Below are 27,480 nucleotides of genomic sequence, written 5' to 3' on the forward strand. Positions count from 1 at the left end.
GCCGGCCCCCCGGATTGGAGTTGTGGGGCGATCCGGGGACAAAGCGAACAACAACGGCGGGCAGGGCTGGGCGACTCGCGTACCCCGCGCTTTCACTTTCGCTTTTGCGCCCTCCTTGCCCTCAAGCGAGGTAGGGTTGCGGAGCGGGGTGCGGTGGTGTGGCCTTGCCCTTGTGCCCGGCTGACCCGCCAGCTGTGAGCCGTCCTGCGGTGCAGTGGTCAACCCCCCCCCGGCACCCGTGAACTGGTTTATCGGCCCTTTCGAGGAGATTGGCACGACTTTGGGAGTGCGACATGTCCACAAAGCAAGATGGCGACCGGGCCAAGGTGAAATCGACCCGCCGCGGCCCGGCACATCAGTCAAACAGTATGGACCGCTACACCCTCCAGAAGGGATCCCCAGAGGCACAGCGTACATCCCCCGCGGGCCCGGCTGAGGCATCTGCTCAGCCCGCGGATCTGACCCTCCGGGACGTCATGGGCGCCATTGCCGAAATGAAGGCCTCGGTGGACCAGCGCTTTGATACTCTGGCGCAGAAGATAGGCTCGGCCCTGGTGGAGGTGGGCCTGGTGAGAGCCGACTTGTCTAAAACAAATGACCGGGTCGATTCCCTGGCCCACACCACCTTAAGTCTCACTACAGACGTGGCGGCCCTTCAAAAGGAGGTGCACCGGCTTGGCCAGGCAAGCGCCATGATGGACCGTCGATTGGAGGACGCCGAGGGTCGGGCCCGGAGGAACAACGTTCGTATTGTCGGGGTGCCGGAGGGACGGGAGGAGGAGGCGGCAGATTTGTTTGTGGAAGACCTGATCCTCACCCATCTCCAGCCCCGGGGGCTGAGTAAACTTTTTGCGGTGGAACGTGCTCACAGGGTCCCCGGAGGAAGACCTAAGGTCGGAGCTCCGCCGCGGCCTCTCATTGCCCGGATTTTTAACTTTCGGGACAGAGACGCTATCTTGCAGACTTCCAGGCTACAGGGACCGGTCAAGCTTGATAATATGGACGTGAATTTCTACCCTGACTTTACTCCGACGGTCCAAAAGCAGAGACTGAGTTTTCTCGGAGTTAAACGTCGCCTACGGGACATGAACCTTAAGTACTCAATGCTTTTTCCAGCTAAGCTGAGGGTGGAGGTGGATGGTCGCACGCATTTTTTTGACCGTCCCGAGGCGGCTGGGGACTGGTTGGATACTCTGCCTGGGGACCGGGGCCGGGGGGGTGGGGGGGGTGCGGTTGGCGGGGAGGGCGCACCGGATCAGAACTGAGGGGTGAATAGTAGGCCTTGCTCTGGACAACATTTTGGTTACCATTCACTGATCGTGTATGTTCCCCTCCTATGGAGGTCGTACGGGGTCCGTTGGGGGCTTTCCCTCCTCCTCTGGGGGACTAGTTAGTTTTTCATCTATGGGGCGACAGGCACACTGCACTTTGGGGGGGCTGTCTGGGCTCATGCAGGGGTGCAGGGAGGGGGGAGTTCTGTTGGGATGGGTGGGTGGGGGTGGAGTGTTGTTTGTTTGCACCGCAAGGCGAACCCTTTACTGTATTGTTGTTTTTGAGATGCTCTTTGGGGGACGATTGATGGCTTTCATGTATGATGGGGGGTAGGGACCTGACTGTGTTATCATGGAACGTTAATGGACTGGGGGATAGGATTAAGCGTGGTGTGGTCCTGCAGTATCTGAAACGAATTTCACCAGATGTGATCTTCCTGCAGGAGACACACCTTATAGGTAATTCCTTTCATGCCATGAATCGGAGAGGCTATCGCTTGGTGGCCCATTCGGGCTTCACCTCGGGCTCGCGGGGGGTGGGCATCATGATTAAGAACTCGCTCCCATTGGAGATTGATGAGGTGCGCCATGATGAGAGGGGACGTTACACTGGCTTGGTGGGTAGAATGGAGGGCAGAGTGGTCGTTTTTGTATCGGTGTACGTTCCGCCGGGGTTGCAATCTACCACGTTTGCGGACCTGGGGCGCCTCCTCCTTGACCTCCCGGATGGGCTTCTGGTAGTTGGGGGGGACTTTAATGCGGTGGCTTCAGGATCTATGGATCGTCATCCCCCCAGGGACCTCCCCCGGGCACAGGCGTGGCTGTCCGGCCTCTTAGATACACTGGGATTGGTGGATTGCTGGCGACTTAAGCATCCCGCTCAGCTGCAATACACCTTCCACTCGGGTGCCCATGGTAGCCTCTCGCGGCTTGATTATATCCTTGTTCCTGCGGCCTATGCTGGGAGGGTGGGAGAGGTGCGCCATTTGGCACGGGGTATTTCAGATCACTCCCCACTACTGCTGCATCTGGATGTCTTCCCGAGGGGGGAGGGCAGGGTGGCCCCAATTAATGCCTGGTACCTGCGCGACCCCACTATTCGAGCCGAATTGATCAAATCCTTGCAGCGGTACTTTGAGGAGAATGTGGGGTCTGTCCCTTCTGCCATCTCCCTTTGGGAGGCTTTTAAGGTAGTTCTTCGGGGGGAGGCCCTCTCCCTTATCTCCCAGGCCCGGAGGCGCGAGCGGGAGGAGGTAACCCGGGTGGAGGCCGAAATTACTGAACTAGAGGGTGCCCTGGGGAGCGGGGTGACGGATGCCACATTGCATGTTTTACACCTCAAGCAGGCGGCCTATAGGGCCCTCGTCACGGAGGCGGCCAGGGGCCTCAGTAGAGAGCAACAGGGGCGACTGTATGATGTGGGTGATAAGGCTGGTAAATTGATAGCGTGGTTGGATAAAAAGGAGAGAGCGAGTCGTGTGGTTCCGTTGATCGAGAGGATGGATGGTGTATGTGTCACCGAGCCGGACGCCATTGTCTCCTGCTTCGCGGATTATTTCCGCGAGGTATATTCCCCGGTTTCTCCCTGCTCGGAGGAGGATTCCCATGCCCTGCTTCGGGATATCGCGCTGCCCTCCCTTTCGGTGGAGGACAGGGATTCGCTGGACGCTCCTCCCACCTCGGACGAAATTGCCCTTGCTATCCGCTCGGTCGCATCCGGCAAGGCCATGGGCCCCAATGGCATTCCTATCGAGCTGTACAAGCTGCGACCGGATGTGCTGGCGCCCCACCTGCGCGCGATGTTCCTGGCGGCCTGCTCGCGGGGTTCCCTTCCGCCGGACCAGCGTCTGGCCACGATCGTGGTGATCCACAAGGAGGGGAGACCCCGTGAGCGGGTCACATCCTATAGGCCTATCTCGCTCTTGAATGCGGAGCCCAAAATCCTCGCCAAGGTGCTGGCCAACCGGCTGGTCGGCGTGGTGGGCGACTTGGTCCACCAAGACCAGTCCGGCTTCATACCCCATCGTAACACGGCCCTTAATCTGCGACGTTTGCACGGGGTGCTCGCGCGTGTCCCGTTCGTGCGGGAACCGGCCATCTTGGCGTCCTTGGATGCCACCATGGCGTTTGATACGCTTGAGTGGCCATACATTTGGGCGATGCTGGCGAAGTTTGGCTTCGGACCGGGCTTCATCAGCTGGGTCAAATTGTTGTATTCCGGCCAATTGGCGCAGGTGGTGGTGAATGGACGAGTTTCGGCCCCATTCGCACTGGGACGGGGTACGCAACAGGGCTGCCCCCTGTCGCCTCTCCTGTTTGCACTGGCCCTGGAGCCCCTGGCGGAGTGGCTGCGGTGGCACCCTTCCATCCGTGGTCTCCGTTGGACCCCCGAGCATGAGGACCGTGTGTCCCTCTACGCTGATGATATCCTTCTATATCTCGCCTCCCCGCGTAAATCACTGATCGTCCTAGTTGATGTTTTGCGCTCATTCGGTCGCAACTCAGGCCTCGTCATCAACTGGGCGAAATCCTGTGTATATGTGCTTGCCGGGGAGGCTCCGGACCTACCACGGGACTGTCCGATCCAGATCGCCTCCCAGGGGTTTCGGTACCTGGGTATATATATTACTCTGGACCCGGAGGCCCGCTACGAGCGGAATTTGCTGCCCCCCCTCCAGCGCTTGAAGGAGGACGTGGTGCGTTGGCGGCGTCTGCCGCTTTCGCCGCTTGGCCGAGCGGCCCTGTTTAAAATGATGTCGTTGCCGCGCTTTCTGTACGCTCTCCAGAACACTATGGATTTGGTTCCGGCGCGCTACTTCCGAGAGGTGGAGAGTTTGCAGCGTCGCCTGTTCTGGGACGGGAGGCCACGTATCGCCTTGGCTAAATTGACGCTCCCGTGGTACGATGGGGGGGTTGCCCTCCCGGATATTAAACGGTATTACTGGGCCTCCCAGCTAGCTGCGATTAATCATGGCCTTTACGGGCCCGCCCTGAACCCGGCATTTGAAATGGACAAGATGCTCCTGCCCGGTGGCGACTACAATCGGGCGCTGTACTCTGGCGCGCCGGACCCTCGCCTGACGGGACCGACGCATGTCATGGTGCGTGTATGGCACGCGGCTAACGCAGCTATGGGGTGGAAGGACCGTTTGACCCGAGCGTCACCGCTATATGCATCGGCGAGGTTGGGCTCCTTGTGGACCTCGAAGGGCTTTGAGAAATGGGACACGATCGGCATCAGCACAGTGGGAGATCTCTGGACGAGGGGGGGATTCAAAACTTTCGAGATGCTGCAGACGGAGTTTCAGTTGCAAGGCAGTGAGTACTTCCGGTACTTACAAGTCCGCCACGCGCTGGGCTCCGTCTTCCCGGATGTCGCGTCCATTCCGGAGTCTTCCCCCCTGGAGGACAGAGTGCTGGATGGCCATGTCCCAGACAGCACGATCTCCCTTATATACAAAAAACTGATTAACGACCGATCGGGCCTGCTGACTGGCCTCCGCGAGGCCTGGGTTGCCGACGGGCTGGAGTTGGATGACGAGGACTGGATGTCCGCGGTGGCTTCTCCGAAGGAGGTGGCCATCCCGGCTCGCCTTCGCTTCGTCCAGCTTAAGATCCTCCACCGGGTCTATGTGACGGGGCCAAGGCTTCTACGTATGGGCTTAGCTGAGGATGGACTGTGTAAGCGTGGCTGTGGTGCTTTGGCAACTTTCTTGCATATTCTGTGGGAATGTCCAAAGGTGGAGCGATTCTGGCGTGGTGTGCATGAGGTCCTGCGAGTGGTTACGCGTGTCGTGCTGTTGCCTGAAGCGAGGAGATGCTTGCTGAATGTGTGGGAGCCAACTGACTACTCGGTTCCGCAGACGCGGTGGGTGACTCTGGGATACATGATCGCTAAGCGTGACATTGCTCAACTGTGGGGATCCCAGAGGCCTCCGGCGGTGTCGGCCTGGAAAGAACACATGGATTGGTGTATGTTTCGTGAAAAGGTGGTGTATGTTGCGAGGGGTAAGCCTGGGGCGTGGGTGAAAATCTGGGGCCCCTGGAACGCCTATCGCGGGGGTATTTGCGAGCCGCCGCTGCTGCCGGCTGCTTCACCAGCTCCGTCCCCCTAGCCGACCCCCTCCCCCAGCCATGGGCACGTGGTTCCCCAGTCCCTGATCTGTTCTCATTCCCCTCTTCAGAGTTTGGCGATTGGTTGGGGTTCCCCACTTAAGGAGCGCGTGCTGTCACTTGGGATTGCGGGTTGCCTTGCGGGTGTGGTTGTTTTTGTGTTGTTGTGTTTTGACAAAAGGAAACCGTATTGTTGGTTTGGAGTTATGTGGCCTGCACTACGGATATCTCCTGATTTACCCTTTTTGCACCGCCGAGAGATTTTTCTGTATGTATGTCATATGCTACTGCTACTCTAGCGGCCGGCCAGACGGTTGTAGGCCCATACTTGTAACTATTTGAGATTGTAATAAACGGTTTCAAAAAAAAAAACAAAAAAAAAAAAAATTCTGCTAAAAAATCATGTGATGTAACCCCTTAAATATGTGCTGGTGTTTAGACGTGAGAGCTGGTGCCGAGCACCAGCAAACACTTTCACAAATTAAGCACTGGTTTTGATGTAAATCCCTATGCACTAACATTGATAGAGAGGATTTGCACCCAAAAACGTACGCTTCCTCAAGTAAGGTGTTACATTAGAGAAAAGTTTTCTTTTCTCAAAACCTCTCTACCTTTGCAATATGCTGTACTGTACAGAACACATGCAAGGTTATAATAGTGTTAGACTAAGTCAAAGCATAATATTTGGTACTGGAAGGGTCCCCTACCAGTACAAAACCTAAGCTTAACTTCATGCACACACCCTTGCACTATGCTGAAAGTCTGTGCGTTGGCACAGTACAAACCTAAGCTTGACATCATGCACACAGCCCTGCACTATGCTGCAAGTCTGTGCGTTGGCACAAGACAGGTTAAAGAGCGCCAGAACAGAATGAGTGAAAAAGAGTGCCCTATCGTAGTAGAAATGGCCCTGTTCTGCCCTTCCCCTGTCACATACGGCTGTGCTACATGAATTCTTCGTAAATTTGCCCCAAGTGTTTAATTCAAATTGCTGATAAGCTCTTGAACCTTTTTCTAATTTTAATTATACAAGACTTGCTGTTTTTGTTTTTGGCGTGCATTCTTGGATATTGTAGGGTGATTTTATTTTATTGCTAACAAATGCAAATAAATATCAATGGGTTGATTGACTAGTACCTCTTCATGTGATTTGTGTTAGGTATCCCTTTTCTGCAAGGTAGCTCTGAGAAAGTATAGACAAAGCTCGATTGGGAGCTGGGAGGACACACCTGCAAAATGGGCATGCATAGTTTTATACCACCGAAAACAACAACACAAACAATGTAATAATATCAGAGCCTAAAATGAATACATCTGCGTCATATTTTTTTAATTGTTTTATTTTTGTTTTGCTGTAAAGCACACAAACATGAAGTAGGTTGCTTCTTGGAACTCAACCAGAGCATTAAAACATAACAAGCACTTCAGGCATTAATGGATAATACAAATGTTGCCGATTAAAGGAAACGGAATAATAAGTCCTCATTTTGGAATACAAAAGATCTAAACATAAACAGCTATGGTCTGACAAAACAACAGCTATAAAAAGCATGGCGTTTTCATATACATGTAAAGTACACATAGAATACCGCAAAAGGACAAGCCTTTAAAAGCATTCTAAAATTAAGGTATATCGTTAACATAATAAAGAACACTGGGGCATATTATCAAGAAACGGCGTTAAAATTATCGCTTTAGCGGCAGTTTTCTGCCGCTCAAGCGGCGATAATTTTAACGCCGTGCTTGATAATATGGCCCACTGTTCTAGAGCTGAGGAGTCTATACATAAAATCCATTGCTTCCTCGTCTCACAGAAACAGAGCAGGGTATTGACCTATAATTGTCATCCTTAGATGTTAATGCCCAGTAGGAGCCTATCATTCTATATTATGATTAGGTAGTCTAGGTGTAGTTCCATGCAGGCCTTTTCAGACCAGACAAAATACTTTTAATCGTAATCTTGAGTGAATTAGTATCCTAGGAGTTGCAGTTAAAATGGAGAGTACCAACTCCGATTTACGAACACCGCGAATGAGTCTTCCACCGTCTTTATCCACCATCAGTAAACAATTGATATGGTGGCAGGATTCTACATAGTGCCCGTTCGTAGCCTAATTAAGGGGCATATTATCAAGCATGGCGTTAACATTATCGCTGCTTTAGTGGCAGAAAACTGCTGCTAAAGCGATAATGTTAACACCGTTTCTTGATAATATGCCTCTTAGAGCTTAGTAAATTTTGCTAGTAGATTTGAGGTTTTTATCTTTAATGTTGATCTTGTTAACTTCTCATCTCCTTCAGTGAAGGAGCTGGATTATGAATTCAAGTGAGAGATAACATTTGGTGGGATTCAATTTTGTGACACAGGCATTTTGATCCGTAAAATGGCACAGTAAAGTGACGGATATTATGACTTAGGACGGCATCTGTTGTTAATTCTTCTGGCATAGGATTTTCTATAGACATTATTTTCCATATGGGCTCATTGTATTATAAGCACTGACTCTGCTGAGGCACACATGTTTCTGTTGGGTATACAGTTTTCTTATAGGGTCACAGAAGATCTGATAATGAGAAACATTGCTGCTAGATACTGTAGCACACCCTAGGTATGGTACAAGTTCACAAATTTCCCTTCAGAAGTACCCGTAACATCTATTATGGCCTGTAAAGGGAAATGATAGTTTGCTAAATGCTAGAAATTAAAAATGTATTACTTTCTTTTTGGTGCATTCAACACAATACGTACATTCAGCATTCATGTTTATTGATGAAAGGTAACATTAAATCCTATTTTAAATCATCTTCCTAATTGCATTTCCCAATAAATTTCGCTATGCAAACAAGATGGTGGGTTAGGGAGTAATGTATTTTCTGCCCTGTGTTCTTTGTGGATTCACTAATGTGTGGGGCAGTAGTGTGAGAGATAGTTATTCAGCTACAGAATGTAGCAGCTGGTCCCCAGTCTGGTTATCTGGTTATGAAACTGCAGAATTCATGAAAATGGAGGTCGCGCAAAGTGGGAAGATAGAAGCATTAAACATATTTTTAGGTCGGAGCCTACCAGACAGAGCAGCTGTCTAGTTTGCTATCGACATCTTGGGGACATTTTAAAAGCTTCCCTGGGAATGCATTTCGCCCATTGCTTACCATTGGCTTTGTGGTTTGTAACGCACATTATCTTGCTTTTGATTTGCTGGCTTTATTTGTTTTAGGCTATCCAGCTTGAGAACGTTCCTTCTATGGCCCATACATTATTTACTGTATCCTTCCACCAGTTTTCGATTTCTGTAAACAGGTCTTTAAATCTTGTTCTTATCTTGTCACATTTTCAATGCATTCAAAGACAGAGGTCAAATGTCAGCTTTGTCTTCCAGGAGCTTGGTGTTTTCTTTTCTTTCTCTGGCTTCAAAGTAAAAGGTTTTTGTGACAATCCTGCTGAATACTGAGGGTGTGCAGGAGGAAGTCTGTGAATTGTGGAGGAAACAAATATGTTAATATGATCAAAACGAATCAATACCCTAGGTGATGACATCTTCACACATTATCGTTTGTCCGCTATATACTTATATCAGTAAAACTGTATGTACAAATGTAGTAGTCATTTCAGTTGTAAATGGGTGGTCTGTAATGGCAGTGTGCTACCACACCATGCATGCTCCACACTACTCTACTCCACTTTACTCTGCACCACTCCATGCCACTGCACTCTACTATGCTCCACTCCACTCTACAGCACTCCACTCTCCACCTTTTGTCATGAGGTTACATAGGCCCCAAGAACAAACACATCCATTTTACATGCTCATTTTTTTAAAGTTAACATCTTTTTAAACAATGACTTTTAACACACATTGTTTGCACGTTCATATGGGATAATGTTCTCAGAAAATGGTTTGCTTACACTGACACTTCTCCGTAGTCACATTATCTGGCTTTGAAACATTCGGTACAAGGACTAGATACACTGTGCAAAATGATGTTGTTTGTGGTATGTTCTGCAACAGCTCTGGGTGGGTAGAATCAACAATGACATGCGGACCAGAGCTCAGGCTCAGAACAAATGGGTCCATTTATTATATAAACTGCACCAAGCCTTTGTTTGGACAGAGGATTTTGATGGGTTGTCAGAATGCCACATGCCAGAATTCTAGCCCAGCTGAATCCCATAACTATCCTGAGAAGGAAGGCTTCCTGTTCTACACCAAGACTGACTACCAGTTGACACACACCCACAAGTAAATGGGAAGTTAGACCACTCGAAGATATTCTGGCAGACCCGCACACCCTATGCTTTATAGGATAGGTAGCTCTAGGTAGGAATACCATCATATCTATTCATATAATCCAGTACAAATGCACAATGGTTAAGTTGTTCATTGTGTTCACCATTCTTGTAACGCTGGTAACATTGTTTTGCTTAATTCTATTAATCATTGCAACACACATATTTTACACAGAGTCCAATTGCTTCAATAAATATTTGAAATGCTAATTTGTGTACTTTTTGTGTCTCTCTTTGAGCATACCTAAGTTAACAGCGAAAGGGTAGATCAGTTTCCATGACTTCCTTGAGGAATCAGGGTTGTCATGTTCTGAGGTTGCAGACACCATCCGGTACCTTGTAGGGTTTAGAGGTCCAGATGACGCACTGTGAGCTAGCCGGGAATTAGGTTAACATATTCAGATGGTATGCATTGACTCAGTACCACATAGTTTTGATGCTTTTTGGCCAACCGCATAGTTTTACTGAAATAGTAGGACTCGTATGAAATGGGCCTAAAAACGTTCTAGGTCAGGTACTTATTTCATGGATCTCCTGAGTAGTTTTTTTTGTGTACCCAAAGACCCTACTCACCATTTAACTTGAGAAAGCCATGGTGCTAGGCACAAATCCTCCTCATGAAAATAGGAAAACCCTATTTCTCCCTGTAGGTTGTTCACACTTGAACCTTTCAAAGGATCACCCTACCATAGTTACCTTCTCTGAATTCCACACATTCAAATGGTAAATTCAGTACCAGTGGTCCTACAACTCAACTGCGACATGTAGTAACACAGATGTTGCTACAACTTGGGCTCCCCCAAACAGGAGGGGATGTTACTTTCATGGTCAAGGCCCATGAAGCATATAAAACAGAGGTATCCTACTCATGGGTAACATTTTTGGCAGCAGATGCCACCACAGGAAACTTTCTCACATACACTGTATCTGCTGTGCCCAACAATTACAGACCATATGCAGATTTAGAAATAGCACTAACATATCAGGAACATAGAAATTGGTTCCAAGGCGCCCTTCCACATCCATTACCTAATGTCAGACTGGGTCCCCGGGGCAACATGGCCAGTCTTAGCCTGCTACACACCATATGCACAATTAGCAACACTCACAGCAGTAGAGCTGCATATACTTTACAACGGTCTAGTGAGATTATACAGACGTATGACAGTTTGTTATGCGAACAATAACAACAAACCCAGCGAGGACTGCTCAAGCTCCGCGAATGCATTTAGCAATGCCAGCAGTTAGTCCAGTCGCTATTAATTTAATTATGGGAAAGGTTCACACCAGACGAGAGCAAATTCCATTCTCGATTGCAGAACGAAGCAGTATTTTCCCGCACAGGACCTCAAGATAAACATAAAATTCTGGGGATGGTTCCCCCGATTGAAGAATGTACCACATGGGGCACAGTGTGTGCCGCAATCTATACCTTCATGCATAGCTGTTTTGTCAGATTTGCTCAAACTGATCCAAAATGAATATGGGCAGCCCCTGCCCTGGACTTGGGGATGAGACTTATTGGCAATTATGCCACAGTACCCTCAAAGAGGCAGCTTTGGCAGTACACCAACGTCTCACATAGATACCATTAGCGGATCAGAATCAGAACTACCAAAATTAATTGCTGACACCTATACATCCATAGGTTGTGATAAATTGGGAGCCAGACCTAATAAACCACAACTTAGGGGTAATTCTGAAAAGGATAACTCGAAACAGGCACCAGTGTCTTCTAAAAAACACTGGGTTAATAAGAAAAATAAAGAAAAGACTAAACCAAATGGTGGGTCTCCTCCACAGGAGTCCTTTGAAAAGCGCTATGATCTACACAACTGTGAACCAATCAAACAGCCTGATAGATCTCAGTATACTGATACTAGTCCATTACCTACTGAATCGATGAGGCATATTGGCCTGTAACATTGTGGATCTGATCTCGCCCCCTTCTTAAAAACTAGGATGATGGGGAATTTTGACCAAGACGATGCTGAACCAGTCTTGCAGGCTGTAATAAAAACATGTGTTAGAAGTTTAGCCCACATTGGGAGGTTTGACTTATAAAGATCAGCAGGAACACTGTCTGGGTCAGGTGCTTTGTTTTTGTACATGTATAAAATAGCCTCAGTTACTTCTTCTTCAGTGACAACCATGGCATAATTACCACTGGCAAATGCTAGTGTAGTAAGGGTAGCTACTTCTGCAGGATTGCCATAAATAATCTTAAAGTTTATTACCCCAGTTTCTGCGGGTATAGTACAATCAATCGAACCATTGGAGGCCGTCCGAGAAGAATGGACGGTTTACAATCCCCCAAAACGTAACACTATTTTTTAAACGTCTGTACACAATAAATCATTCCAGGCTTACGTTTTGATTTCTTTTTTATGGGCTTCAAGGGTTTGTGCAACAAACATCCTGACTCAGCCTGGTCAAGATAAGGAATATGAACACACCAAACATTCCTACATTTGCACGTTTTGAGAATCGGCAACAGTTCACAAATTACACAGATGAAACGTTTAACAACTCAAGAATGGTACATGTAATATTCACATTCCAGTCCAGAGGAATGGATAGTGTGGCCAGTAAATACTAATGGTTGCCATGCCAATTTTGTAATCAACACAAAGGGGTTTAGGCTAAATAGACAGGACCCATGTTTCTCGCAGACACAACACTCAGGAGGAGTAAAAAAATATAACGTGAGAGATTATGCCTTGAATGGCTAAAACATTCCACATTAGATGGGGTGAAAGAAGACTTGTCTCTTCTTTCAGATGACAATGATTTACAGGATTTTTGTTAGGTCCTAGAAAGCCACGTCAAAAGCACTTTTTGTATGAAATATACAACGAATTGTAGAAAGTGTCACAGCAGGAGGCTGCTGAGCTGATAAGTGAAATTGACAGAGTAAATCTAGAAAAGGCTCTGGCAGTAGCTGACAATAGTATGACTACTTTATCCACTAAAATGTATTCTCTGATTAACATTATATCATCAGCTATTGATAATATACAAAGTGGCATGTCCCTTTTGCAACACAGAGAAAGTCAGCTTACATCCTTCCTACTATTGAGCTGGACTTTACAGATTCTGCGCAATGGTCACGTGTCCTGGAAGCATTTGAACACAACTGATTTATTTCTGCCATACAATTTAACAAGAGAGCAGAACACTATAGCAAAGAAGGATGCGACATACACAATGTTAAACATGGAACATCTAGAGTAATTACCGTTCACTGTGGCATAATTCATGGTTTATATCTCTGCCAATTTAAACATTCCACTTTATGGACTGCTCACAACACTATCAAGTAGGCAGATATGAAGCGTTAGGGAAGAGTTCTGTACACAAGAAATGGATCCTAACGTTCGATTACAGGTATAAAAATTGAGATACTGAGATTTTTCTCAGCGGTACAAGCTGCAAGAAAACTTTCAGCCGTTCTCTAGTTTGCAGGGAGGTTACACTTCACAGAGCCTGTAACGCATCAAGGGCAAACTTAGCTTGTTATCTGAAGGGTCAACCAGTTGCTGTAATTCATCTGGCATGCAGATTACTTTCAAATTGCAGTTATTTGATGGTGAATGACCAAGGTTGCTGCGGAATGAAACCAAGAGTACCCTATGTTGGGACGGTTTCTAAGGTTGTGACTTGTTGTACAAATGTGCTTTTCCCACCAGCCTGTACAGTTAGTGAAGTGACAATTTGGCCTTGAATTTCTTTTTTGAATGTGAACTTTGCTAGTCTGAGTAGACTGAAAGGCTTATTGTTTCAGAAGGAAGTTTCCTTAACATTCGCAAGGGCGACCTTTGATCTTCAAGTTGCAAGTTCTTCTTCTTAAATCCAGTCGCTACTACGCACTAACCTCCCACAACATTTCGTCAAACTTGTGCACCACATTTTTAATGCCTCAAATACTGTGGGAGTAGTAAAAAAATTGAAAGCGATTGTATCTGGGTTTCTTAGTATTTTCCAGACTGTTTTCCGAGTGATTACATCTTTCATACACTCCTTGGTTTCGAGTGCTTTTGGAGCCATACCACTTGTCCTGTTTCTAATTATCTGTATCTTGGTTCTATTTTTGCTGCTCCACAATGCATATACTGTCATACAGTCAAATAGAAATAGCACTACCACATGTGCTGCTATATCGTGAACGATGCAGTAGTGTGGCGCAGCCTTACTTCACAAACTAAATGACAACTGGTCCTTGTCCTTTCGGCCTATGTGGTCACATTGCGTACAATTCGTGTTCTGCTTTCTGCAGTGCACTTTTCACTGTGTCCTGGATATATGCCTTAGAATGCAATTGGTACAATCTATGGATATAGAACTGCTAGTGAGTGCATTAAGAGTCCACCTGCAAAGATGTCCTGCGAGATTGCTGTTGTTGCAAAATGCATATTATGAGCCTTCCCTGAATGCCTCTGCTCCTGGATTTTCAGATCCTAGCTCATCCTCTGCTGATGCACTATTGGATGTGACACCTTCAGCGGCTGCTGATGGGTTGGATAAAACCATGTTTGTTCTTTGGATCCTGTGACTGGGGTGCCAACTGAAACATCATCTGCGGAAGCTGGAAACATAATTGTTTCGTCTGACTCTCAGAACATTTAAACAACCATGCAGTTTCAAGAAGAATTTTTTTTAAAATAATTCAGCAACATTTCTAATTGTAAAATTGTTTTTTATATTCACCTTTTAGATGCACATTTTTAATTTGGCTTTTAAAGGGCAAATAGGCTTTTTTTCTGCTTTTATATTTAAGGAGCATAGTATTTTTAACAATTTTAGGCTTCATGACAAATTTAAACTTCGATTTTAGTAGATGTTTTAGATTTAATGTGAAGCTTTTTATTCACCTTACAGACAAGGAGTGGGTGTCGTAACGTTACATGGGCCCCGGGCTCAAACACTTTACATGCTTGTTGACATCTTATTAAACGATGACTTTTAACACACATTTGCTTGCACGTCCGTATGGGATAATGTTCTCACAAAAAAGTTTGCTTACAATTACACTTCTTGGAAGGCACATTATCAGGCCCTGGAACATTCTGCACAAGACCAAGGTACACTGCATAAAATGTCTTTGTTGTCTCTTCGCTGACAGCTCTGGGTGGGTAGAATCAACAATGACAGCCGGACCAGAGCTCAGGCTCAGAACACATGTGTCCAGTTCTCCAGTTCATTATATAAACTGCACCATGTCTCATTCTTAATCACAACAGACATTGTAGCATTTTGATGGGTTGTTGAGGTCACCCCATGCCGGAATTCTATCCCAGCTGAATCCGGCCACTATCCTGAGAAGGGAAAAGGCCTGTTCTTCATCAAGACACACACATGACACAACCTGCAGGTAAATGGGGAGTTAGATCACTCAAAGGTACTCTGGCAGACCTGCACACCCAATGTTTTATAGAATAGGCAGTACTAGGTAGGAGTACAATCATACGTATTCATATAATCCAGTGCAAATGCACAATGTTTGAATTGTTCATTCTGTTCACCATTCTTGTAATGGTGATAACATTGTCTGGCCTTAAAATAAGCATGTACATCATTGAAGGGACACTGCATATGGACGTTTGGAATAATTAAGAAGAGGGGTTTGACTGTTTTGCCATACCACAGTACCCTCACAGCCCGAGTGGGCTTCACACGGACCAGCTGAATAGTAAGTCTATTAACTATGCTCCTGTGTGAGTAAGGTATAGTGCACTCTGAAACAATCACCCGTGGGCACTAGGCTGGACCAAGAAAGTGGCAGGACGCGAGATCGATGATGTATGCCATCTGTTATATAAGCACATGAATGGCAGCAGTGTTTTAATTTTGCACGAGTGTATCATAATTCTGAATATAATCGGCATAGTATTGTTTAACAGTGGGATACATATATCAGAGCTTGCACTGACATGTTCCATTTTCTATTACTGCAGGAAGGGGAGAGTGTGAGTTTTACTGTTCCCGATTCTGAGATTGACCAAAAGGGAAAAAGTCACGACAGGTAATTAGTAAACTGTGTTATTTTCTTTTAAACACCTTAATATTGAGTTATATTTCTACCATATTTCCCTTACACATGAAAGTATAATCTGTAATAGACTTTTTATTATGTATGTTAAAAATTACAAATAAACATAATGTAACAAGGGTTTCCTATTTTCAGTGACCTCTGAATTTAAGAATGACAAAAGCAAGCAGAGGAGGATGCCTTCATATTTTAAGCCAATCTTCCTGCCCCTTTTCAAGTAATTTTAAGTCCAAATAGGCTTAAGTGTGTTTGTGTATCTTTGTTCCACTGAGAAGAAAAACAAGCTAGCTAATTTAAGCTGCACGGAATGAGACGGTGTAGCTTTGTGAACCTGAAAAAAGTAGAGTCACAGTCTCTGTCCATGCTCTGCACAATTTCCTACTTGTTTCTCTCTGTGTGGGATTTTTAATTGGAAAGAAGACGTAATATCACAAAATACAAATTTTTAATACACAATTCAGTATGTGATCTAATATTAGTGAATAAAAGGACATACTAACTAAAAATGTGGTAATGGCAGCCATTCCAAAAGTCAGAATGGCTCAATGCGAAGGAGCCGGGTTCCATGTTCTAGACTTACTCTGGAACCCCTGGCCGATGTCTCTTTTTGTCTGCTTGACAGTGTGGAGGGGAGGAAAAATATTGATAGCCAATTATACATTACAGTTCCAATGAACCATGACTCCAAAGGATCACCGAGTCTGATCCAAATTTATAAGTTTATTACAAAGCCAAGAACAGCTGAACTTACAAACACCTCAAAACGAGGGTATAGAAATACATTGGAACTAATACAAAGCCAAACCTACGGGTGAAGTTAAGACCACGCAGTTACACAGAATAACCAATTCCAGAATCAGGACACAGAATATGACCTCCCTAATGTCAAGAGTCCCCTTCATCGGAGGTTCATTGGTAAAAGCTTTAGTCTGTCCCTACACTATCGCTAACGTGACATCCTTACTTAGCATTTCCCAAGCAAGTTCTGAACAGGTGTCAGCTCGTGAAGGCTTCCTAAGAAGAACATTCACATTGAATGGGTCAAGTAGCCAAGTAACAGAGCTCAATCTAAGATGCTCTTTCTTCTCAAGGCAAGGCAGAAGTCACTGGACTCTGTCCCTAACTCCAATAGAAAACTGGTACGAGACTTCCCATAATACTATGCAACATCACCCCATCCACGCAAGACACCTCCTCCTAGGTATCTTTCCATTCGGCAGCAATGCTCCCAGGCCTTTAATCGATGACCTTGATTCCCAGGCTCTCTCTGGTGAGAAAGAACACCATCCCACATTATCAGCATCGCCATTTAATGTATCTTCTACTCCCTAAACCTAACTCCTAAAAGAAAGACGTTATTCTAACTAACAAAGATGCACTTCTCCACCTACAATGAGAAACGTGAGAAAGAACAAGAACTATATGCATACACATGAATTCTATTAGCATACCTGACTTGAGAGCGGCAGGGAGAAATACAAATTAGGCCTACAGAATTCGGCCAACATATGAAGCAGCATGTATTTCATAAAACACACGTATACATGATCACTGTTACTGTCTAAGTCAATAACTGAATCTCAGAATAATAAAACACCATCGTCATCAAACTGAACAGTTTCTCTTGACTCTGGGTATGCAATGCATCAGTCCTAACCATGTGAATGTACAAGGCCCTCCTGTTATATTTAAAATTATATCTTTCTACATTTGTCATTTAAAAGTATGGTTGGTATCACCACTTTCATCATCAAACTAGAATCATATTTCATTTTCAGAATTAGTCTCATTCGAGCACATTTAAATGCAAGCTGTAGAAAACAGTCTGTGCTATATAATTTTGTTGTTTTGGCAAAAAGCATCAGCCAAGGCGTCAGTCTGCACTGTCAGGTGGTCACTTCGGGGTTGGGGGCCGGGGGCTCCCAGTCCCTCACGGCCCCACTCAGATACAGGTACCCACACTCAGGGCGGGACATCTAGGGCACCAACACTCCGCAGTATGAGCTAGGAAAGACACAAGTATAACTCTTCTTGCAAATAAAGTTTTTCATAAAGCACATGTTCCCCTTTTTCTGCTTTGGATTTAATGACAACGTCTTGTCTTTAACATCTGCAATGATCTCTGCTGGTTCTGGGGAATGATTTGAGGATTCTACCCACACTTTGGCCAGTGGGTTCTTGTTTATGGAGCCAAATCCTCCTTCCCCATGCACAGTAAGAAGGGCTGAGGCAGTTCCCTTCATGACTATCTCTCCATACACTGCTGAATAAGCACACCCTCAATCATTTGGCCATATCTGTGCTGGTAGTTTTCCTCTCTCCAACTGGCCCCTCACAACCTGTGGGACTGGTCTGTATTGTGCATGCTGACAAATAGGAATCACAGTTCTACTCAGGTCTAGGGGAATATGCATCCCTTTATTCTTTGCCCACCTGTTAGTGGCTTTCTCTCCCAGGTGTCCACATTTTTGGTGTGCCCACTTAGCCCTTCCCCCCATATCAAAATCCTGTGTTGTCACCTCTGCCTCCAAGATTTTGGCTTTTTTGTCTGCAAGGGAATTAAATCAGCATTCTAGTGAAGTTATGGGACAATTGGCATCTACATGATACAAAGTGACTGCGTTTTGCGGTAACATTTCCCAGATCTCTTGCCACAACTCCTTACCCCACTTCACAGGGTACTCCTGTATCTTAGACACATCGTGTAATACCTCTGTATTTTACACTGGAACCTGCACTTTCAGCTCATATAACACTGCAGTTTCTGCCTGAATGTACCACATCTATTTGATGATATTTTCTTATTGTGCATGCCCTGTTCTGTGTGACTTAGGGGAACTCACCACCCATTGCATAAGAGGAAATTCAAGTCTCAAAATGATATTGTGACTTATTGTCATTTACCCAGTGTCTATCCGAGCATTGTAACACAAAAGCAACTTTAGCTGCCCAGTGTCTATCAGAGCACAATAGTACAAAAACAACTGTATCTGCCCAGTGTCTATCGGAGTACAATAACACACAAACAACTGTTTTTCAAGGGGAGTATACCACTTTCCAGCATCTGGCAATGTTTTAGTCCTAAAGCCCAGGAGCACCCTCTTCTTTCCATGTTTTTCCCACATACTTCAATTGGCATACTGCCCCTGAATTGTCACATATAACTTACAGTCTCCTTCTTGTATTGGCCACACATCTAAAACATATTGTATAGCCTCATTTGCTGATTGAAAAGCACATTGCCTGTGCTCTCCCCACTAAGAATCATGTTTAAAAATAGCATTTTTCATCATCTCTCTATTAAGTCTCTGCATAGCATCCCTCAATGTAAACCAAGGTTAGTCATTTACTGGCCAGTCTGACTTGAGACTGCACCCAGCAACCACTAATTGTAACATTCTGATTTGATTATCTTCTCTATAGTTCCTAAAATGTTCCTGTACAGTGGAGTCAACGCTGACCGTACAACACTGTGCTGCATTTCCTTGGTTTAACATCACTGCAGAGGCTCCTTAATCAAACGCGCAAACTACCTTAGCAAATCCTTTCCTGGTTTCTGTTGAAATCTGTCCAAAATGCCATTAATCTCTTGCTGAGTAAAGTCCTCCAGAGAATTTATTAAAACTGCCTGTGGGCATTGTGAATTAACCTGCTGCTTTTGTTGAACAACGTTTTTTCTCCCGACTCATTCTAGCTACCTGAAAAGTCTGGTAATTTACACCGTCACACACATGACATCTGGCCTTTGCAATGTCTGATACTTTCCAGTTTATCTTTTAACAATTTGTTTTCACACATTAATATATCAGAATTCTTTTTAACTTTAACTTACTGCTGTTGTATTTGATCGCATTCTTTTTCAAACAGCGCACATTTTTCATACATGCTACGAAAAGCACTCAAAAGAATCCAATCTTTTCTCTCTGAAGTGCTAAGCTCTTTTTCCTCTTCAAAGGAAACTTGCTACAAACACTTGTCTGTTAAACATGCATAGGAGAAGTGTGGCTCACTGGTTAGAGCAGGCAGACCCTGAAGCAGAGGTCAGACCCGGGACCAGGGTTAAATTCCCGACGCGGCAGGGTCTTGAGCTTAAATGTCCATGGACTTGATAATTCTCGCTTCGGTGCCTGACCTAATCATGGTTTCACACTCTGCAACTCTGGGCATTAAGCTTGCTTAATCTCCACAACGGCCCCCGCGGCGGGATGCCTGGCTTTCACCTTGGGGATGCCCTGTAGGGGCTATCTCACAGGGAAAAGCCAGGACGGGTTCCCAAGGCAAGCGCGGAGATACCCCTTCGGGGGTCGATTCAGGCGCTATATAAGAAACATAATAATAAAAAAGGAGACATCATCCCATCCCAATAGCTCAGTTAGCATCTGGGAATCTGCAACTGAAAACACTGTCGTTTTGGAAAACATTTTCCCCTTTCAATTTTAAAATGGTACCCCACTCCTGGTACCAAAATGTCTTACTTTACACTCCCAAATAAAAGAAATTCAGCACTCCCAAGGAAAGGCATTCAGTAAATCAAGAAAAAACACCTGCAAAGTAGGCTCCACACTCACCAAATGAGGTACACCAAAAGCCAGTTTCAAAATAAAGCATGGGGTTTTATTAATGCAACACTCTCTAGCAAAAAGACTTTCCCAGATGTCAAGTAAAACGGGTAAAACAACATGCCAATGTATATATATGTGTGCACAAGCAGACAATAATAAAATACTCACAAGTTCAAATAATAATGGAACATTCACAAGTAAAATGTAAGGGAGCAAAACATAAGCAGATAATAATTATGGAACACTCATAAGTCAATTATAAGGGAGAAATTCATAAGTAGATAATAATATTTAAACAATCACAAGTCAAATATTAGGGAGCAAAACATAAGCAAATAATATTAATGAAATATTCACAAGTCAAATATAAGGTAGCAAAGCATAAGCAGATAATAATAATGGACGTCCAATGCAAGAGACAAGTACTTTCAATTGTAAGACTCAAATATAATAAAGAGCATATATACTCAACATGAAAACCTCACAGAGCAATGAAACTCATAACTAATACATCACCATTGAGGACAGCACAACATTCTGGTCAGCTCAACTGGGAAGCTCTTTCAGTCGTCCAGAAGTCTCAATGGGACAGCAAATCTTTCTCATGACGATGCATCCACCTCACGAGTGAGCTTCCTGTCTTTAATACCTTTACTAACACGAAGAGAGACTTCTAGAAATCCCCTCTCCCTTCATCTGTTGCAAAACCAAAGCTGACCGTACTGGTCTGTTCCAAGTTCAAGACGGAAGCTAGCCAGTCCTCCGTGGTTTGACTCAAGACAGAGAAGTACATTACTCTCTCACATTTTCAAACGCACATCCCACACGTTCTGTTCCAGGCAAGGCTGTTTTGCTCTGTGCTGGGAAAAAATGAAAACATCATAGTCTGAAACTGCAAGCAGGCAAAAAATGGGAACACAAAATGGTGGTATACATTTAAAATGGAATCAGCTAAAACACGTAGTCAAAGGTCACCACAGTCTCACAATATAAAAAATATATGTAGCACTACAACTTCTCCCTGCAAAATTGACAAGTGATCCTCTGAAAGATGTGGTAGTGGTGTGATGTCTGGAGGGGAAAGACTGAAATGGTAGAGAATAAACTTGTGTCATGATCTGGATCACCCATTGGTCAGATGTCATGCTCCTCCATCCATAAAAGGAGTAGGTGATTTGACTTCTTACTAGATGATCGTGGGACACCAAGGTTAAATAAGAGAAGCTTTGAAGTGGTTGCAGAAGGAGGGACTGGGAGCTGAATAGAAAGTTGTCCGTGGGGTGCTGAGTGTTTTCCTCCTACTCCGTGACTTTGGCCTCTAAATGGATGGGTGACTCTCTGCAACTGAGGTTAATACTGCCTCTGTCTCTGAAGCTAACCCCTTCCAAATCCTTAAAAAGGGCGCTTTTGTTGTGAGAGCTCACAAACTGTAGGCACCAAACAATGAGAGCAGGCTGTGGTGTTACTGTCGTTGAACGATTCCAGGGCTAAATCTGCGTTTTTCCATGAATAGCCTGAAACCATCAACTGGCATTTCCATCAATGAACATTGAACATCCATGGATGCACCAGTGGAAAATATCCATGCATTGCACCAAATAACCACACTTGTACACAATGCACTACCCAAACCATCAGTCAAGCTTAGGCCTGACTTAATCGAAAATTAGGCTGCATCTTGGCCATCAGCAACCAAACATTTTAAGATTTTACGAATGTCCTCCTGAGCATCAGGTAATATAGCTAATACACTGTCTCACAAAGCATGGGAGTATCTTCCTAATAAACTGGACGTATTCACAGATCTTATGGTTAAAATAGCTGAAGAAAAACCTTTTTCGCATTTTTTTAATTTTTTTTATTTACGGTTTTTGTAGAGCGCAACACTCATCCCATGGGATATCACGACGCTTTATACCAAAATAAGGACTACTGATGGCGTATGCTGAGATGATTAAGAGCTGGGGAAGAGATAAGTTTTCAAATTTTTTCGAAACTGGAGATAATTTGTAGTATGTCTTAGGTCAGTGGGGAGTTCATTCCACCTTTTTGCTGCTGCTAGATAAGAAAAGGAGCGACCGCCTGTTCTAACTTTATAGATGCGTTTGGTTTTAGCCAAATCTGATTGACATGAGCGTAAGTTCCTATTGGGTACATAAAATTCAATTTTCCCTTGGAGAATTGTGGGGCCAGTCTTGTGTTAAGCCCTGTGGGCATGGCTAAGCAATTTGAAGGCAGCCCTCTGACGCATCGGGAGCCAGTGAAGTTTCTTTAAGCATTCTGATGCCGAGTCTCGATTACCTTTGTTGCAGATGAGTTTGGCCGCCAGATTTTGCAAAACCTGTAAGCGGGAGAATAGATGTTCGTTCATCCCTACAAACAGCGCATTGCCATTGTCCAGGCGACTGACCAATAGAGCCTGTGTGACTGAACGTCTGCAATCTAAGGGTATCCAGGGAAATATCCTTGCGAGGAGTTTTAATATGGCAAAGCCCTTGCCAAAAAGGGATCGGACGTGATCCTTCATGGACAATGCATCGTCCATGATGATTCCCAGGTTCCTGGCATGTTGTTTTGGAGTGGGGGCCAATCCCAATGAAGGTGGCCACCATGTGGCATCCCACATACGTTTGGCGCCACCGAACAGAAGAATCTCCGATTTACCTGCATTCAATTTTAGGCAGTGATCATGCATCCATTGTGCCATTTCGGAGAGGCAGTCATGTAGCTTGGTTTTGGTTACATCTGGCCCTTCATCCATGGTCACGGTCAGCTGCGTGTCGTCCGCATAGGAGCAGATGCCAATGCCCCACTTCCTTCCAATGTCAGCAAGAGATGATATATAGACATTGAAAATAGTGGGGCTCAGTGAGGCGCCCTGAGGGACCCCGCAGTTGATGGGGTTGGGCCTTGAATGGAACTGACCCATATGTACTGCCTGGGTACGGTTGCTCAGGAAAGAGTGTAGCCAGTTCAACGCCGTGGATTGAACTCCTTTACTCTGAAGTATGTTCATCAGACACTCGTGGGATACCGTATCAAATGCCGCTGACAGGTCAAGCAGTATCAGTGCCACCGCTCCACCTTGATTTGTGGAGGATCTGATACTGTCCGATACTGCCAGCAGCGTTGTCTCGGTGCTGTTATTGGCTCTAAAGCCAGTCTGGGAAAGGTCTAGAAGGGAATTACTTTCTAGGTACCTAGTCAGCTGTGCATTGACCAATTTCTCTAGAGCCTTAGAAAGGTAGGGAAGCTGGGAGATCGGTCTGTAATTCTCTGGATTGAGAATGTCGGATCCCGCTTTTTTCAGAAGGGGGGTCACAGAGGCGTGCTTCCAGGCATCAGGGAAGGTGGCAGTGATTAATGATTTATTGAAAAGTTGAGTGATCAGGGGGCAAAGCGTAGGCGCAATTTCTGCAAACACGAAGTGAGGACAGGGGTCCGAAGGGGATCCAGATTTGACTGTATTTAGAACTGCTAGAACCTCGTTTTCAGAGAGTGGTTCAAAGCTGGTTAAGCGGGGTGCATTTCCTAGGTCTGGTGGGGCCGTGGGTGTTTCTGGTAACATAACGATCTTAGATGGGTTATCTAAGTCATTGTGGGTATATTGGGGAGTGAAAGAAGAGTATATTTTCTTGATCTTTTCAGAAAAGAAGATACTGATACGCTCACAGGCCTCGGTCGAGGGGGTGAGTGTTTGTGAAGTGCTAGATGGTTTGCTAAGCTCCTTCACTATCCTAAACAGTTCTTTCGCTGAGTTGCTATTTTCTTGAATGCGCTGAGTAAAGTAATCCTTTTTTGTGTTTTTGATGGCGAGAATATACTGCTTTCGTTTATGGACATAGGTTAGTCTCGTTTCGCTGTCTTTGGACTGTCTCCATAGATGTTCAGTTTTTTGGCATTCCTTTTTAAGGTTTTTTTAGATGAGGGGTATACCATTTCTCTGTTATAGATTTTTTTCTGGATTCCCGCATCGGGGCTAGTTTATTTAATGTTTGCAATGTTCCAGTATCTAGTAGGGCAACGTCATCAAAGACAGAGGAGTCCTCCGATGGTTTGATATTAGCCACTTGAAAGTGTTTCTCAAAGTTGGATTCGTTGATTAGCTTCCAAGCTCGTTTGGAGATATGAGAGGCTACCTTGGATTTCGGAGGTTTACCGAGAAGGCCGAGTGAGAAGTAAATAAGGGAGTGGTCCGACCAGGATAGGGGGTGGATCTCTCTTATGCTGGTGGATTCGATATTAGTGAACAGTAGGTCTAGTGTGTGGCCAGCTGTATGAGTGGGGCCCACTACCCACTGCTTGAGATTGAGAATTCCCATGTCATATTCAAGCTGGGAGGCTCCCGGAGAATCCATTTTCTCATAGTGAATGTTAAAATCGCCAACAATTAGATAATTTTTGTGCATCAGACAAAGTGGCAGTAGTTGATTTAATAATTTGGCGCCGAGACTAGCTTGTTGTCCAGGGGGGTTGTATATAACTGCACCAGCTAGGATGGTAAGGCCCTCGTAAAGTACTTTAAAAGGTAAGGTCTGATGTTCGATGTGGGCAGTTATAGGTTCCACAAAGCATGTTAATTGTTCCCTGAATATCACAGCAACCCCCCCTCCTCTTTTACCAAGTCTGTCTTGCGTAATGATTTTGTAATTAGGGGGGAGGGCGTTTGCTAAGTCTGGAGCATTGGTCTCGGATAGCCAGGTTTCAGCAATGAAAACTAGATCCGGGGTCTTAGATATAAGTAGATCCCAAATGTCCAGGGCGTGTCTAGGTAAGGATCTAGCGTTAAAATATAGACAGTTCAAAGTCAGGTGATTTTTTACATGGGTTGTGTGGTTTCCTAATGGAGTTTGACCCATGCTGGACCAGCGACAAGCGAGGCAGGAGATTGATCCATAAGATAGTCCTGGCCCCGTTTGGGTACATAGATGTGTTTTTATACCCTTATTGTTATTATGAAAGGCTAACAATTCACTGCGAGAGTAGCGGATGGGTGTGGACGACATTTGAGCCGAACCGGCAGGGGGTATAGCCGCTAGTCCCGGCCGGTCGTGGACGGGCGCAGACGGGCTTGACCTACGGCGCGCCCGCTGCGCTCGTCCGCTGCACGTCCGGGCCAAACACATGTTTTGTAAGGGAAAGGAGGGGGCGTGGCCTCAGGGCGGTGGGCGTTGCCTCACTGTCCGCGTAATTGGCGGCAAGAGGATGGTTACACCCGCAGCAGCGTTCAGATCAGCTGTGCGGCATGAACGGCGACTCGATTTCAGGGGGGAGTGCTCAGGGCAAAGTGACACACAGGTAAAAAGCAATTTTGCAACAAGATAATTCTTTAAAAGAAACTAGCAAAACTCCCGGCTTCCGCCTCAGGAGCTATCTTTTGGTAGTAGCGCGTTTGGGGTTTGGCGCGATTTAAATACCAGTAGAGGAGGTGAGGCCTCAGGGCGGTGGGCGTTGCCTCGCTGTCCGCGTAATTGGCGGCAAGAGGATGGTTACACCCGCAGCAGCATTCAGATCAGCTGTGCGGCGTGAACGGCGACTCGATTTCAGGGGGGAGTGCTTAGGGCAAAGTGACACACAGGTAAAAAGCAATTTTGCAACAAGATAATTCTTTAAAAGAAACTCCCGGCTTCCGCCTTAAGGAGCTATCTTTTGGTAGCCTCTATTTTCTTAGACTCCCTGTCAGGACAAGTAGTAGGGAAGGCATTTGGGTTAGTATGACTGGTCGAAGCCTGTACTACAAGGACAATAAGGACAGAATAAGATCAATGGTTTCTGCTGCCCTAAGTATAACTGTGGCAAATGATGCTGCCTCTTCAGTAGCCATTGCCAGATGAGGAGATGACAATCCAACATCTTGTAAAATATCATCTTGAGCGTATTCTGCACAAAAAGATACTCTACCCAGGATAATTCTGGCTCTGATTCAGCATAAACCATAGCAGAAAAAGAATTGGCCTCAGAATCAAAAAGAATGATCGGATTTGCAATCAACGTCAGTGATGTCTGTATCAGCGTCAGTAACTGGGCCAATGGCATCGGACAGCTAAATTACGGTGTCAGGCGTGGCATCGAGGATGGAGCCAAGAGCATCTTTGGACCCAAGTTTTATGGACCCAAGGCCATGGTTAACATCCCCAAAATGAGGACCAGAGGCACAGCTTGTTTTCCAGGCTGAATCCATCACTGTTGAAGCATCTAGAGGCGCCCTCAGATCGGTGGAGCCGAGGTGTATCAGACAAATCAGGAACAGCACCAAAGACCGAGTCCATAGCTTTTTTCAGCTGTTAGAGCTGATCTTGTATCACAACCTGATCCGTTGGAAGTCAGAATGGAAATGACGCCATAGTCAACCCCGTAATGGTGGAACAACTTCGTTTGGGGCTAGGTGCGTCATGCAACTCTGAATGGCACTAGTGGCATGACGCAGGAGAGTCATGTTTTGATTTGTATGTTTCTTATTCTTGCGTTTGGATTTAATTGACTGTGCCCACAAAGGACCTCGTGAAGGAGAGCCACTGCCATGCCATAGACATTGACGAGAACCAGTCTACAACCTCCTCATATCCGCAATGGCAAGCTTTGTCTCACAGTCATGCGTAGCCTTTTTGTTCATCTTGGTGCATTCCGGACATCACTTTGAGTCATGGCTGGAGCAAAGACATCACAAGCAGACATTTTGTGAAGCAGTAACCGACATTGGCCGATTACATCTCGTGCATGGTTTAAAACCTAATGGGTACACCAGATAGTACATTTTTGATGAGAATTGCCAAAACTGTGGAATGACAATTGGAGCTCTGGATACGTGTCAGTTGGTGTGGAAAGAAAGGAACTAACACCTGCGCAAGCAGGTGACATATATACTGATCCCAAGGTCACATCCGTACAAGACGGAGTAGCACATGGTGACACGATTTTGCACAACAACACCTGACAGCGCTGGAGGGAATTGCTCTGCAAAAGTTTCCAAACCCAGTCTGACATTTTGAGATTTCAAAAGGTGAGGATTCTGCTGTTAGAAGTCTCTATCGGAAGTGCAGTCTACTTTCTAAGCTGTGGGACTAGGATGATACTGTGCTTTAGGGCATTATTATTCTAATCACAACTCAACATGCCCCACCTGAAAATGACCACCCCTTTATCTTTGACCTCAAAGATGTGTTCCTGTGTTGTTGCTATTGCTGCGGTCTCCGTGTGAGT

At 45.5% G+C, this 27,480-nt stretch overlaps 1 protein-coding gene across 1 annotated transcript in view; it reads left to right on the forward strand.

The window, feature by feature from the left end:
- Positions 1-27,480, forward strand: part of LOC146857617 (uncharacterized) — a 191,376-nt gene that overhangs the window by 157,136 nt on the left and 6,760 nt on the right. The window contains exon 7 of the mRNA XM_085646835.1: positions 15,624-15,691. Within this exon, the coding sequence (XP_085502961.1) occupies positions 15,624-15,691 (68 nt within the window). The remainder of the gene's footprint in view (positions 1-15,623; positions 15,692-27,480) is intronic.

The sequence above is a fragment of the Triturus cristatus genome, chromosome 3_2 (assembly GCF_964204655.1).
Source record: "Triturus cristatus chromosome 3_2, aTriCri1.1, whole genome shotgun sequence".
Taxonomy (NCBI): Eukaryota; Metazoa; Chordata; class Amphibia; order Caudata; family Salamandridae; genus Triturus; species Triturus cristatus.